Source organism: Aspergillus uvarum, assembly GCF_003184745.1.
Source record: "Aspergillus uvarum CBS 121591 unplaced genomic scaffold BO82scaffold_27, whole genome shotgun sequence".
Lineage (NCBI taxonomy): Eukaryota > Fungi > Ascomycota > Eurotiomycetes > Eurotiales > Aspergillaceae > Aspergillus > Aspergillus uvarum.
In genome coordinates, this window is record NW_020291324.1 from 108,089 (window position 1) to 123,516 (window position 15,428).

Below are 15,428 nucleotides of genomic sequence, written 5' to 3' on the forward strand. Positions count from 1 at the left end.
TCCTGAGAAGCTTGGACGAAGAGCTCGCTTCTGTGGGTGTGGCGTTCTGTGCTGCAGCGATCGTACGATGACATGCTTCTTGGTCCAAATGCATGCATCAGTTTGACCGAGACTCCATCATGACGACCCTGGATTTCTGGGTGGAAGTATGCAAGGGACTCGATCAAATGATCAACGATCAATGATCAATGATCAATGCTTGGGAGGGGTTTGTGCATCCACGCTGATGTTGCGGTCAGAGACAACCTGCTGACTAACCCGAGTCCTGCCCAGCACAGCACAACCGCAAGGACAAAAGTACTTCCTGTAGGACTGTACACACAGTCACTACTATAGTAGTCATTAGGTGAATTCGGAAAAAGGGAAACAACCAAACAGAAGAAAGAAAGGAATCCTTCCCTGAATAATGTTCAAGAAAGGCAGTACCATCTGCAGTGGATGGGATTTAGCCGACGATCCTTCTTCCTACGAGTACTGCAACCTATAGGCAAGTAAGTACAGTACGGAGTATCCCCCCCCCCACCACCATGTGACAGCCCCGATGCACGTTCGCTTTCCATCCACTGCAGTCCGTTCCCCTCATTCCCCCATTCAGCCATTCCGTATTATTATTCCACTTCATCTTACCAAGTTGGTCTTCCTGCACTTCCACTTCCACTTCCACTTCCACTTCTGCTTCCTCTTCCTCTTCCTCTTCCTTTTTCCTTTTATTACATTTGCATTTGCATTTGCATTTGCCTACCTTTTTCCAATGGAATGACATTCGAAGGCTTCTGCACATCGGATTTCTATTTCTTTCCCCGTCTCCCTCCGATCCTTCTCTTTGCTTTTTCTTGCAACTCTGGGCTTGGGCTGCCTGTCTCGCTTGAATTCTTTCCCCCTCCCCCTCCCCCGTCCCCCCCCCGGTCGCTCGCCTGTAGCCGGGGTTGTGTGTCGCCATCCATCCTTCAAACCACCGCGTGTGATTGAAGTGGCGTATCACCTGTCAACAATTTAAACTGCAGCCCTGCCCCTCCTAATCGGGCCTATTTGCTCATATCTCCTCATATCTACTAGATCGAGGCAAAGAGGCGCGTCTGTCTCATTTTGCCTACCCGCTCTCCGGCTCCGCCTCGCATCGTCCTCATTGACCGTGATCGCGAACCGTGTCCGTCCCCTCCGTGTGGGGGAGGAGGGAGTTGTGCTGCGGGGTGAAGCAACCCAAATCGGCTGCAGAGCCAAGATAGCTCCCCGGGTGTGATTGCGATCGCAAAAAAGACAACGTGGACGACATCCCTTCGACCTGGTCCGTGGCTGTACTGTACCACCCGCCCCAGTGCCAATCAGCACTTCCCGTGCCGTTTCGGCTGCTTATCAGGCAGTCAGTTCGCTCGCCACCAGTTGGTCCAGTTCAGTTGGTGGCCCGAAAAGTGAGCGGTCGCCAGTCCCGTCGCCAACCGAATCACTCCGCTGCATCTGATGACCGGAATGCCTGGTCAGGTTGGGCCCGACTCTCCTTCTGTCTCGTCCAGCTCGTCCATCCGTGCAGCTGGTTCCTACTCTGACCCTTCACCACGCAATGTCTCCAGATTCTCACCCCAATATCTCAGCTTGTCACCACCCGTTGCCCGTGAAGACGTGATGCCGCCGCCACCACCGGGTGAGGGTCACCCGCCGGGCGCATCCGCAGACGCCGTCGCAGCCCCCGAGCCTAGTCTTGACATGAGCGACCCAAGCTTATCGGCCTTCATGGCCGTTCCGCAATATCCTAATGCCCCGAGCGACGCTGCCCCTGTCGCGGTGACGGAAATCGTCAACGCCGTGATGGAGCCGCAGGAATTCACCCACTACGGTCATGGTCGTGGAGCCGACCAAGCGACCCTTCGCCTCGCCTCGTCCTCTCCCCCGGGAGAGTGGTATGTCTCCGATTCGGAGATGACTGATGCGCTCTCGGACGTTGGTGGCGTACCACTGGGACCGTACATGGGCGATTATGACGATACCCCCGGCGCAGAGTATGCGCATGATATCGCCTCGACCATCTCCGATATCACCGACGACGATGAGACGACCGACCTGATCATGGATTACGAATCTTCGATCGCGGCGGAACGACTCCCCGCCCTGTCCGGGTTGGATGATGACCCCGATGACACCTACAAATTCTACATGGACGATGGCGATGAAGAATCCGACTTCGAGGATGCTGAGGCGCGGGTCCGTCGCAGCACTGCAGCTCTGTCGGAAGTGGACTTTGCTGGATTCTATCAAGGATTGGATGCAGGCTACGCGCCGCAATTTTCAGATATTGGGCCCGGCCCTGCTCACGACGACTTAAATGCTTCATTCTCTGAGGGAGATGACTCAAGCGGCGTCGAAGCGCCGAATGAGCAGCATGTCGCGGACCCACTCACCGGGATGGGTAAGATTTCCCCTGTGTCCTGCGTTATCTATGGATCTCTAAACAGCCCTCACAGTGAAAGAACGGAACTTGACGATCGACCAATTTATTGGACAATGGCTTTGCCAGTCGTATACCGCTGCAATCACTGGGTTTACCATGGGCCCTGCCCCTCTGTCCCGCAGTGCTGTCGCTAGTCTGCTTTCGTGGATGCCGCCGGCCAAAATCGTCCGGCCGGCCGGGTATCGATGGGACTTCTTTGATATCCAGCAGATCCCCTGGAAGGAAGCTCTGCAGGTGAAACGGTCCTATGCACGGAGTTTGCGAGACCAGTCGTATACGTCCTATCATAATCTGGAGTACTCGCGCCAACGGCCGGGCGCGCGACTGGCACGGGACGAAACCTATTTTCGCGAAAAGGCCATGTACACGGAACACAAAGCCAGCATCGAGCATTTTCAGCTGCGGAACCTGATGTCTGCGGCGGCGTATAACACGGTGCACTTTGCGCACGAGTGTAAGGTCTACTCGTGGGTTCCCGCGTACGATGATCTGCGGTGCATGATCGATCTATCCAAACCGACCGTGGAGTCCGGCCTGCAGGGGCCGTTGAAGATCTCAACGATGCGATCGGCGCACGATATCACGATCGCGGGCGGGTTCGCAGGGGAATACGCTTTACGGGCCATGGGCACGGATGGGCCAGGGATCGCGGGGTACGTTACGCAAGATCCGAGCGGCATTACGAATCACGTCGACATCGTTCCGAGTCGCAGCAGTGGATCGCCGCTGGGGGTCTTTGCGTCGAACGACCGGCATCTCCGCGTTCTGGATTGCGAGACCAACACGTTTGTCGCGGACTACGAGCTCTCGCGCGCCATCAACTGCACGGCGACGGCGCCGGATGGGCGGCTACGGGCGGTAATTGGCGACTCGCCGGATGCGTGGGTGGTCGAGGCGGACAGTGGGCGTCCGGTGCATCCCCTGCGGGGCCACCGCGACTTTGGGTTTGCCTGCGCGTGGTCGCCCGACATGCGCCATATCGCGACGAGCAACCAAGACAAGACGGCGATCATCTGGGACGTGCGGATGTGGCGCATGCTGCAGAAGATCGAGTCGGACGTGGCCGGATACCGGTCGGTGCGATTCTCGCCGGTTGGAGGCGGGTCGCGGACGCTACTGCTGTGCGAGCCGGCGGACCGGATCACGATCGTCAACGCGCAGACGTACCAGAGCCGGCAGGTGCACGACTTCTTCGGGGAGATTGGTGGGGCGGACTATTCGCCGGACGGCAGCACGATCTGGGTGGCCAACACGGACGAGCATTTCGGGGGGTTCATGCAGTACGAACGACGGCAATGGGGCCAGCGGTATGGGCCGCAGGGGCTGCCGAATGAATGGGTGCGGGACGGGGAGCTGGATGAGGACGAGCGCTGTGTTCTGAGTGAGCGCGAGCGCCAGCAGCGGGTTCTGTGGAACCTGACGGACGAGGAGCATGAGGCGTTGATATTGTGACTGTTGAGGGTAGGGTCATGATTTATGTGATTTTGCATTGTTTAGCGGAGATACCATTGAATTGTATACGCGTGGATACCGACTACTCAAAACATAACCATATTCAGTGGGCATGTATAGTATGTATGTAGCCGAATTGCATCATAGTGCATGAGCAGAACACAAAATGGCATGGCATACGTAGGAGTCGTAGGGAATCCCTTGGCCGAATACGAGTGGTGGCACGGGTTTGGTTGAGTGGCAGAGTGGCGTGGCGTGGCTGAGGAAGGTTGGAATGAAGAGTGGATCCGCGCCTAGGCGATGCGCCGGCGATGCAGTGCGCCCGACGATTCGACCCCGCCGATCTACACCGCTTCAGCCACACGGCCCACAACTGAGTGACCGTGACTGGGACTGCCCCTCATTACGTACGTAAATAAACCCGCGACCACCACCACCACCCTTCGTCATTCCCCTTTTCTTCTCTCTTCTTTCTTCTCCTTTTTTTGTATCTTCTGCCACTCATCTTGTATCTTCTGACATTTACCTTCACACTCACATTCCCACCCCAAGGTACTGTGAGTTACACACAAACAGTCACAGTCGCAACCATGTCCTTCTCCAACTTCATCTCCTCGGCCATCGAGCAGGCCGCCAGCAACTACGCTGGTGGGAACAGCGGCAACAACAGCAACAACAACAACAACAGCGGGAACTCCCACCACGGTCAGGGTCAGGGTCAGGGTAGTTCCTACGGGGGTGAGCAGCAGGGTGGCTATGGTGGTGAGCAGAGCTACGGCTCCCAGGGCGGTTACGGCGGTGGTGGTTCCCAGGGCGGTTACGGCGGCGAGCAGGGCGGCTACCAGCAGCATCAGCAGCACCACCAGGGCGGATACAGCGAGGGTGGCTCCTATGGTGGCAACCAGGGCGGTTACGGCGGTCCCCAGGGCGGCTCCTACGGCGGTGAACAAAGCTATGGTTCCCAGGGCGGCAACTCCTCCTCCTACGGCGGTGGCTACAGCGGCAACGAAGGCAGCTACGGCCACAACCCGCCCTCGCACAACCCCAGCTACGGCAACGCCCCGTCCTACGGCGGCGGCAGCAGACCCAGCTACGACGACCTCTCCTCGGCCACCAACCACGCCGAATCGCACAGCGCGGGCACGGGCTCATCGGACCTCTTCCAGAAGGCGCTGGGCTACATCACCAACCGCCATTCCTCCTCTTCTGGCAACGATGACGATGACGACATCGACGAGTCCCAGATGGTGCAGTCCCACCAGGCCGTGTACAACTCCAACGAGGGCCAGCAGCACGACTCCAAGACCCTGGGCGCTGGGGCCGCCATGCAGGCGCTGAAGATGTTTACTTCTGGTGGTTCTGGCTCGAGTGGGTCCGGGTCCGGCGGACAGAGTGAGTTCATTGGGCTGGCGATGGCGCAGGCGAGTAAGCTTTGGGAGGAGAAGAGTTCGAGTGGGCAGGCTGTAAGTCTTTTGTCTCCTCATCTGGGGGGGGGGGGAGTGGAGGGGCCAATATTGGTGTACTGGACGCGTGCTAATCTTGTGTTTGGGATAGTCCGGCGACAAGCAATCCGCTATCAACCAGGCCGCGGAGATGGCGTTGAAGATGTATATGAAGAGTCAGGGGAGCGGATCGAGTGGTACTGGTGGTCCGGCGGGGTTGTTGAGCTTGGCGAGTAAGTTCTTGTAAGGTAGCGTGCCGCTTTTTCTGGTGGTTGGGGTTGAGATTGAGATCAGGGGGTGGGGTGCAGTAACTTACTGCTTGCAGCGTGGTGAGCATGGATGCAGGTGCGGTTGCGGCTTGTGTTCTGATGCGTTAGGCACGTACAGATGCTCGTTAGTGGATCGTGTAAATTGAATCGAACTCGGTAGGGAGTTTGTTTATACCTCGGATCACCCCCGGCGTGTCTGCTTTGTATTGGGTTTCGAGTATTTATGACTTTCTCGTAACGACGAAAAGCATGCTTATCTAGGAAATTATACCTAGTTAAAGGGATCGGAAAATGGTTTTCGGAGTTTTTCTTCCCCCTCCCCACCCTGGCAAGTCCGGTAGCAGATGTCTATTCCATCAAAGATATGTAGACAGAGTTTAGTGATGATCGGGTAGGGAAGGGGGCACCCAAGGCAGCCTGGAACCGGGTCGAGTAGTTTACGAGTCTCCATGGTTAGGGGCCGGGCTGTTGGGGGGGAACGGGTGGGGTGAAGCCTGCTAGTTGAGCATCTATGATTGTAAAGTCATGTCATCTACTATATAGTTATTGCAACTTGACCTCAGAAAATAGGGATCATAGTATATCAAACCCCACAGATCCAGGAACACTAACTGACTAGCTACGTCCCTGAAGTAGCATTGAACTGTACATATACAATATATCTATCGCATAGAAACCCACCAAGCACTGCTCTCGGCACCTCGACAGAGGGACGCGTGGGAATAGCACAGGCGGGCGTTGTATACCTATCTCTCTTTCTCATTATATTTCTGAATACTGTTCGTATCAAGGACCGGTGTATTATGTATATGCTCGGTGGGATGTATGCGAGGTCTACGTTACTATTTGCTCTCTACTATCATTTCTTTGTTTTTTGTCTTTTTGTTTCTTGCTCTCCGAGAATCACCACAACTATGATGGATGGGACTTGAGCGTTTCCACTCCCCCCGCCCCCTCCCCCTCCCGTGAATCTGATCTGGCAGTTGCTTCTTCTCTCTCTGACTCTTTTTGACAGGCAGTACCGTCGGATTGGGTTTGAGAATAGAACTGGCGAATGCCCATATGGGTGCTGAAGAAGCTTCCATCCTGGAAAAGAAAAAAGGTAAGGGCAAGGAGGGGGGTGGGGGCGGGAGGTTGGATGAAAACAACGTACACTCCTGAGGATCTGTACGGCGTCAAGAGTATTCTTGGAGAGATCTGGTAATCATGAAATAATGATGGGAAGTTCCCATGTATTCATAAGCGTAGAAGTTCAAGCTTGGGGCATGAGTTCAGCCCGGGGTGCTTTTCAACAATGATGAACCATCTTCAGGTGGTGTTGCAGTTATCCATTCCGTCCTGGAAATCGTCATGATACTAGCCGTCCAACTTTGAATATCAGGGAGTGATTATCACTGCACTAGGAAGATGGAGGTTAGAGGCGGATGGTATACACAATGCCATTTTGTATACAGTATACACGCTCTTTTCGGCCCATGCAAAGTTCTTTACTTGGAATCAAGAACATTGTCTGCCAAGCCAACCCCTTCATACCGTGCGCAAATCGCTTTGATAAGGTGCTGCGTCCAATTCACCTCTTTCTTTAACAAACCTTTTGTAAATCATCCATTGCCAGTCATACCAGTCCATGTCAGGTTTTATTTTTTCTCTATCGCTCCATGATCACTCCAAGCGAGAGGGTATGTATCTGGAACCGGGGAAAATACCGAGTTCCTGGATTTGCGCAACAGCCTCGCTTTGCAATGTCCAGAGGAGGGGGAGATTAATCGAGGAGAAGCTGCACAGCCAGCGTCAGAACCACAGCGAGAGCTGCCACCGACCCCGCGGCCCTTGTGCTTTCCGCGGCCCCCCCCCGTATACCCGACGTTCAGCGAGTTGTTGTTGAACCCGACAGTTCGCAGCCAAATCGGGGTGGCGGTGTCGTTGGCCAGGATGTCCGAATGGTAGGCATCCAGGACACCGGCGAAGCGCAACGTGAACTGCCCGTGGGTGGTTTCTCCCCCGGATCGTGACGTTCCGTTCGGATAGATCCGATAGCTGTCAAAGTACCCTTGGATTGTGTAGTTTGCCGTCTCGCCGTCGAAATCCAGACTGACCGTCATAGCCGGCCACTCGGACTCATAGACGAAGTTGTTGTCCGGGGCCCAGGGGCCCAGGTCGATCAGCCACGGAACTATCTCTGCACTGGTGCAGTTGGTCATGTTGGCTTGGAGGCCGCCCGCGCCATTATAGTATGTAGTGATGGTGCTCGAGAGACGGTAGGGTGGGCTCTGAGTAGTGCTCAGCGTCCACTCAAAGAGGTCAGTACCGTCCAAAAGGCCGGGGTACGTAGGTCTACCTCGCCCTAATTAGTCCTCTGTGGTACTCTATCTCGTGGTGATGAGGGAAAGGGTCAAAGACTCACTCAGAGGAAGCAAAGGTCCATTGCAAAGAGGGGAGATCATACAGTGGCCAGCCAAAGCTAGTGATTGTAGATAAGTCAAAGCCGGTGTCCCAGAGCATGAGGAAGGCGTTCACGGGGTCGCTGCTGTTGTTGAGTATGCTCGGCTCAGTAAGGGCGAGGATCGTGTCATATTGCACGGTGGTCGTAGTGTTGGCGAGCAACGGGCACTGGGTGCTGTCGTTCGCAGCCAAGCCCGTATAGGGCATCAATTTCAACTCGGTGGTCCCATTGTAGTACGAGCCCACCCAGTAATACGGGTCGTGAAGGAGTGTCACGTTATTGGGCCGGAAGGGCAGGGACACATTGTAGCTCGCATCATCGGCAGCGGTGGTGAGGAAGGGAAAGGCGAGGCTGAAGATTACAGCCTGAGCTGATACGGAGACACGCATTGTGCCTCCCTTGTGGAGGCTACTGGGCAGTTCGGGCCTCGGGTCAGTTATAAAGGTATTTCTCTTCCTTTAGTCAGGCAGTGCTTGGTCCAGTGGGGTCTTGAACTACTGTGGTAGCTTAGCCATGAACCAAGCCTTGCCGTTTAGTGCTGGTCTCGGCTATTTACCCGAGAAGGGCTCGGCGACTCCGGAATATCGACTTACTAGTTTTAGCATAACTATTCTAAATTATTCATTCTCCGAAGATGGCATCTATGGCCTATATATACTGTCATCCGACTCGGTCAAATATGTTGGGTAGAGTATTCAGGAAGCCAGAGGCAGGGTTAGGCCGGCTTTTGTCCATTTGTACTGAGTATGCCGGACGTCCGTCTTCTCAACGATTTGTTTAGCATTCCCTCGTCACGAATCGGCCTAAAGTAGTCCAATGGAGCAGTCCGTTACTGATGGATTGTCAATGGATCGTTCCTATCACTGCGGTCAAGTAAAATATCTACACGCAAAGGTCAGTCCGGAAACAGAAATCAGAGCCGATATCGGGTCCTATATATCCCCGTTGACACCCACTCAACGCCCAATAAAATTGCAGAGTCGTAACAGTTACCTAATCTGAAGATCTTGTCGACTCTGACCCCTGAGGCTCCTTTGTTATGATTCAGGGACCGGAAGAAGGGTCTGAAGATTCCAACCCTTGACCCTTGCTTCAAACTCATCGCTGCATGGCTATGCCAATGTCTCACACACCGCAATACAAGCTATTCAATGTTTACATTAGATTCAACGGACTGCGAGATCCTGCTGAATGTCTCAGATCGACCACAAAATATCCGCCATAAGCTTTCGCCGACGCCAGCTATGAATGACAGTAGTCCCACACAAGGTTACTAAATAGAACTGAAATTGTTCTTAGACCGATCCCTGGTCTGACGGGCTAGTGAGACTAACCCCTAGTAGAATTGCATCGGAACTCACTTCTATGGCCAGAAGCTGTGCAATGCTTAGCATGGCCGCGCCTGTGAACCTTGGGTCTCACGGTCGTGAGGAAGTAGAGGTGCTGAGCCCAGGCATCCCATATTTAGAGAGTGATACTCAGCACCACCTCGTGGTGTTCAAACGCAAGTGAGGCAACAAGGATCCTGTCTGGTCCCTGAGTCCCCTGATTCCTGCGATGGTGGTGCATGAACCCTGCAAAGATTCGCAAGATCGATCCCAGAGTGGAACAGCCGGATAGAACCTCGAAGCTGACGTATGCCTCTAACTGGACCAGGCAATTAAGCAGCAGATCACCTAGTTTGGGAGGAAAGTTCCCAATTGGGTTTAGACTCGGACTAAGGTTAAAGTATTGCAGCCATAGGGCCCGCTTATTTATTGAGTACTAACTACACCTACTCAGTGGTAGTATATCACCGACCCATTGACTAAGGAATAGGGTACCATTAAATTTGCTGGTGCCTCTTCTGTTTTGCTCGGAACCTGATCCTGTCTACCAATTCACTTCTATCAGATGGGTCAGCAATTTCCGAATTGCTTCTTTCCCCTTCCCCTTTCTCCACAAAGACACTTTTCGTACGCCGATTTCAGTCTTGATATCGAGCAGGTACTACCCTAGTAGAGTATTAACAGAGCTCTTTGTAACGGACCCGTGCTCGGTTAATGGCGACGTTCGAAGATGCAAGATAGACTGAATGTCGCCTTATGTATATCACACAAATGCTCCAGCATCGCCGTTCATTGTTTATGCCAGAAAGAAAGAACCTCCCAAAACATGATATGAAATTTGATTGCTTGTCTCTTACTTACTATATCTCAACGTAAGCAGCACATCGTGAGCCTGCGCCTAAAAGGCCCCAGAGGATCACTGTTCTTCCAAGTGCATTTTATGCTAAGACAGAGGGAGCTTAGTTGTACATTGTCCGTGTCCACATAGCTCGCAGTGAACCAGACATTTGAGTGTGAAAAAGCTCACTTACAGCATAGCCATGCTCTAGATTGCAATAGTTCGATATCGTGAGAGCAGACCAGGCACCATGTAAGCGAGTTTCTGTGTATATAAAGGGCGTTGCTCTGTCAGTCTTGGGGTCTACCACAACAATTCACCTCTCAGTCACTCATTTATCTCTACCTTCAGCCATTATTTCCTCCTTACCTTTCAATCATTCCCTCTAACAGACTGTATTTACAAATTCATAATGCTTTTGGTTCAAATCTAACACCTTTCTCTATTTCTTCTTTCTTATTCCACGAGCGCCATGTATGTGCCTGCCTTGTTGGCAGCAGGCGCCCTTGCTAGTGCAGCTACAGCAAGCACCACTTCTTGTCCGGAGGCTTGCTCCTTGAGCACCAATCTTTTTGAATGGGTCCCCTACCATTCAGTCAGTCGAGTCACTACTTGCAGCCAGCCCCATGCTGCTCGACTTTGCAATTTACAACCCGTTGAATGATTCCCAGACTCATTCAACCATCTATGCCTGCATCACGGAAGAGGAAGATACTTCCACCTCTTCTGTAGCGAAGAGGACCGCAGTTGCGGTGAATGCTACTTCGACTGTGTCCTCTGTGAACTTTGAACTGGGTACCTGGGGATCTGCCGTCGACTCGGCCGACGACCAGCTCCAGGGGGCTCTGACTGATCTGGAAGCATACATGGAGTCTGACACGGACAGAAACTTCATGTTTGCGTATTCCGGGCAGGCTGTAGTTGGAATCTATATTGGGGGCAGATATGACCCTTCTACCATCGCTGCTACCGTAGCGGAGTTGATGCGTTCCTCTATTTCCTCCGAGGGGCTGTTCAACCAAATGGCCCTACAGTCCTGTGGATCTACCGCCAACTATATGGTTGGACTGGCCATCAATCTGGACGGAGACCTGCCTGCGGTGCAGCAACTGGTGAAGACGTGGAGCGAGGCAGGCTGTGTCACGGGGTTTGAATCCAACTCCAACACTAACCTGACCGCCACGCTGACCACTGTTGCTCCGCTCCTCTTCAATTCCTCCAACTCCGGGACGCTCACTGCTCGCGACGATACCTGCTCTACCGTGCAGGTGGTTTCGGGACATTCCTGTACAAGCTTGGTCACAGAATGCGGCATCACCTCCGCGGAATTCTACGAGTACAACACCGCTTCCGACCTTTGTTCCACCCTGGCAGTTGGTCAGTACGTATGCTGTTCCTCGGGCGACCTACCAGACTATTCGCCCCAGCCATACAGCAATGGCACCTGCTACACGTACCTGGTGGAGTCGGGAACTCGTGCTCCACGATTGCTGCATCGAACAGCCTGACCGTCGATGATATCGACTCATTCAACAACCACACTTGGGGATGGCTGGGGTGTGATGACCTTCAGGCGGGAGAAAACATCTGTTTGAGTAGCGGGGATCCTCCCTTCCCTGCCCCAGTGACGGGCGCCACCTGTGGCCCTCAGGTGCCTGGTACTACGGCCAATGGCACCGACTATGACGAGTGGGCGACGCTGAATCCCTGCTCGCTCAACGCTTGTTGTGATGTCTGGGGCGAGTGTGGCACCACGCCCGAGTTCTGTACTATCACCGAGTCCACCACAGGCGCTCCAGGTACTGCGGAAGCCGACGCGAATGGATGCATCTCGAACTGTGGCCTCGATATTGTCGATAATTCCACGGCGCCCGACGAGTTTTTTGCAATTGGCTACTTCGAGGCCTTCAACGTCGAGCGCAGCTGTCTCACGATGGATGCCAACATGATTGACACCAGCAAGTATACTCACATTATCTTCGCCTTTCGAACCATTAACTCCGACTATTCCATCAGCATTAATCAGACCGACCAGTTTGAGCAGTTCCTCAACCTCACGGACGTCAAGAAAGTCGTCTCTTTTGGAGGGTGGGATTTCTCTACATCCAGCGACACGTACACGATCTTCCGAGAGGGCGTGACCTCCACGAACCGCGCTCTCTTGGCACAAAATATCGGGGACTTTGTGTCTCAGTATGACATTGACGGGGTGGACTTTGACTGGGAGTATCCTGGAGAGCCTGATATTCCGGGAATCCCCGCCGGCAGCAACGAGGATGGCACGAACTATGTGGCATTCTTGAAGGAAGTCCGCTCGGCCTTTGGCACGGATAAGACCCTGTCGATTGCGATGCCCGCCTCGTACTGGTATCTTCGCGGCTTTTCCGTCGCGGATATCAACGATATCGTCGATTTCATTGTGTACATGACGTATGATCTCCATGGGCAGTGGGATTACGGAAACACTTCGGCCGATGATGGCTGTGCGGACGGCAACTGCCTGCGCTCTCACGTGAATCTGACGGAGACAACTTATGCCCTGTCCATGGTGACCAAAGCTGGGGCGGACTCCAACAAGCTGATGGTCGGAGTGAGCAGCTACGGCCGGTCCATCGAGATGACCACTGCGAACTGCACTGGTCCGGAGTGCACCTACGTGGGTCCGGACTCAGGGGCCACGCCCGGCCGCTGCACCCAAACCGCGGGCTACATCGCGAACGCCGAGATCAACGAGATCATCGCCACCAATCCCACCGTGCAGGTGCTCTTCGACAGCGGCAGTGACTCTGACATCATCGTTTACAATGAGACGCAGTGGGTCGGCTATATGACCAACACCACTAAGAGCACACGGACCTCCTACTACCAGGGGTTGAACATGGGTGGCACGACTGAATGGGCTATCGATCTCGAGGCTTTTGTCACTTCGCCTACTGATGCCACAGCCTTTGGCGAGTGCCTGGTGGAGCTCAAGGCCGAGATCGACGACGATGATACTGAGTTCGTCTCCATGAACCTGACTTGCTCCGACCCCAGCTCCAGCGAGAGCAGCCTGCAAGCCAGTGAGGAACGAGGGGTGGCTGCGTATGTCAACTGGCTGGTGGAGGATATTTACAAGTCGCGTATGTATTCCGTTTCCTATCCGTGGAGTCGAAGTGGCTAACTCTCTGATGCAGCATATGAATGGACTCGCAGGATGTTCGAAAGCACGGGAGCGGGGTCCACCCAGTGTGACCTCTACCCGGACGGAGAATGCCCCTTCCCCACAGGATTTTGCTCGGACTACAATGTGTCGGCGGAATACTGGGCTGAATTCGTGGTGGCTAACGCGCACCAGTACATCACCGAATTCGGGACCCTGTTCGACTTTGCGACACAGAACGAGTCGCTGAGCATCGATGCCATCGTGGACGACTTCCCCGTCAAATCGGGCGCCACGGTGCCCGACTGGGCAACAATTCTCACCAACGTCGGTGGCGTCATGGGCATCCTGGGGAGCGCCATCCCGGCGCTGGAGGCGGAAACAGACACGGCGTCGACGATCATGAGGGCGCTGAGTGGGATCTTCTCACTGGCGGGCTCCGACGTCTCTAGCGCCGACGCGACGGACGCCGAGACAATCACGCTGGAGGCGGCGGTGCAAACACTTTACAGTAGCATGTACCAGAGCGTGGTCAACACGACGATCGTGCTCTTTGAGAGCGGCGACATCTCCTCTTGGCCTTCCTGCGGACCTGCGCTCGGGCGACTACACCTTCGAAGTCGCCAATTATCTCAATGGGCGGTACATGTTCGAGCTCACGGGCACGCAAGGCGTCTAAGATTGAGTCGATCTTCAACAGCTATCTACGCCAGTACCTGGTGGGCACTGCGCTAGTTTCGGCGAATTACTACATCCTGAAGGGAGCGTACTCGACGAGCAAGTGCGCCTCGATCACCAGTGGCACCGTCATCGGCGACTACTGCTACACCCTCGAGTACCCCGGCGCCGGGTGGGAACTGGCCAAGCAGATCATGACCGACCCGATCAGTAGCGATGACCTGATCAAGCTGACGGACACCTACGGCATCGACCTTGAGACCTTGTACTCCAACTCCTACACCTGCTAGAACACCACGGGCACCTACAGCGGCATCGTCGAGATGGACGTTCTGACCGCCTCCTTCACCGTGCCCACCTGCTTCTTCAACCTGCCCGTTTTCACGGTGGAGACCTCCGATGAGCCCACCATCAACAACTTCCTCTCCTCGCCCTGTCTCGTGTGGGGTCGCAACACCACCGCCAAGACCGCCGAGCTGGGCGTCACCTGGATGCCGAGCACCCTGGCCGATGTGTTTGTGCGGGACTTCTGTGAGTGCAATGCCTCGGGGAGGGAATGCTCGGAGGTGTAGGTCAGCTTACTAGGGTGTATCTATCCTTTGTGAAAGACTCGGGCTTGTCCCCCCCCCCCTTGGAGAAGGTTGTATCAAAAGTTTCAATCTAACATGAGATTCGATTTATAATCAAATTTATCATATACATCCCAAATAACAATGTGTATCCAGCAAGGCCCTTTCTTACAGGCTTTGCCTTCATCCTAGAGCAGTGATAATTGGTTCTGATATTTCCAGGATTAGCTGACCGAGGTAAACGGATCAGGAGCTTAAGGGGAGAATTCGATGTGTTATCTTGAAATCACATGATCGTTCTTAGCCATCTACCATCTCAACATAAAGTACATTATATCCTAAAGATTAGGGCTCAACTCCGCTCCGCGGGGGTTCGGCCACGGCCACAACCACAACCACAACCACAACCACAACCGATTCCAGGGGTTTAAGGACTCAAGCGATCTCGAGAGGACTAGCCGTTTTCAGACGGTTTCCAATGCATCACTCAGTCTTAGGGAACAAAATTCTATCCCACCACAGACTGACTAACGAGCTTTTGAATTTAGCTCGGATCTCCCACTCCGTACGGCATAGTATGGTTAGTATCCTCACCCATCCTCCCGGGGCCAGTAGCGCAGGGAAAAGATTTAGGGGACCGCGGACCAGGACTGGGTAGATCTGGGTGGATCGCAATTGTTTCCTGGGTTGAGTTTAATGTTACTCATTGAATTAAGTTTCTCTACACGGGACTTTAGTATTAGTAAAGGAGTTGACTGTTGCAATGGAGCCTATAAAAGATGTCTTTCTTTGATCTAAGCCCTTGATCCATAGATTACATACTT

General features: G+C 53.9%; 4 protein-coding genes across 4 annotated transcripts; 3 read left to right on the plus strand and 1 right to left on the minus strand.

The window, feature by feature from the left end:
• Positions 1-1,328: 1,328 nt before the first annotated feature.
• Positions 1,329-3,895, plus strand: BO82DRAFT_414969 (WD40 repeat domain-containing protein; the record flags this gene model as incomplete). Its single annotated transcript, XM_025639944.1, has 2 exons — positions 1,329-2,401; positions 2,457-3,895. Exons 1-2 carry the CDS (start codon positions 1,459-1,461, stop codon positions 3,893-3,895), a joined length of 2,382 nt encoding a protein of 793 aa, XP_025491849.1. The 5' UTR covers positions 1,329-1,458.
• Positions 3,896-4,444: 549 nt separating this feature from the next.
• Positions 4,445-5,908, plus strand: BO82DRAFT_354386 (uncharacterized protein). The gene is made up of 2 exons (XM_025635195.1): positions 4,445-5,358; positions 5,450-5,908. The coding sequence occupies exons 1-2, from the start codon at positions 4,486-4,488 to the stop codon at positions 5,582-5,584; spliced, it is 1,008 nt and encodes a 335-aa protein (XP_025491850.1). The 5' UTR covers positions 4,445-4,485; the 3' UTR covers positions 5,585-5,908.
• A 979-nt stretch (positions 5,909-6,887) lies between these two features.
• BO82DRAFT_432313 (uncharacterized protein) lies at positions 6,888-8,438 on the minus strand (the record flags this gene model as incomplete). The annotated part of the gene is made up of 3 exons (XM_025640782.1): positions 6,888-7,383; positions 7,467-7,940; positions 8,011-8,438. 3 exons carry the CDS (start codon positions 8,436-8,438, stop codon positions 7,269-7,271), a joined length of 1,017 nt encoding a protein of 338 aa, XP_025491851.1. The 3' UTR covers positions 6,888-7,268.
• Positions 8,439-12,832: 4,394 nt separating this feature from the next.
• On the plus strand, positions 12,833-14,607 carry BO82DRAFT_383487 (uncharacterized protein; the record flags this gene model as incomplete). The annotated part of the gene is made up of 4 exons (XM_025638020.1): positions 12,833-13,337; positions 13,392-13,903; positions 14,119-14,300; positions 14,346-14,607. 4 exons carry the CDS (start codon positions 12,833-12,835, stop codon positions 14,605-14,607), a joined length of 1,461 nt encoding a protein of 486 aa, XP_025491852.1.
• Between the last annotated feature and the right edge of the window lie 821 nt (positions 14,608-15,428).

Bases quoted from the DNA above. Each gene is read 5' to 3' on its own strand.
- BO82DRAFT_354386 (XM_025635195.1), top strand. From the start codon at position 4,486: ATGTCCTTCTCCAACTTCATCTCCTCGGCCATCGAGCAGGCCGCCAGC. The intron at 5,359-5,449 runs GTAAGTCTTTTG...TGTTTGGGATAG, and splicing joins AGAGTTCGAGTGGGCAGGCT to TCCGGCGACAAGCAATCCGC.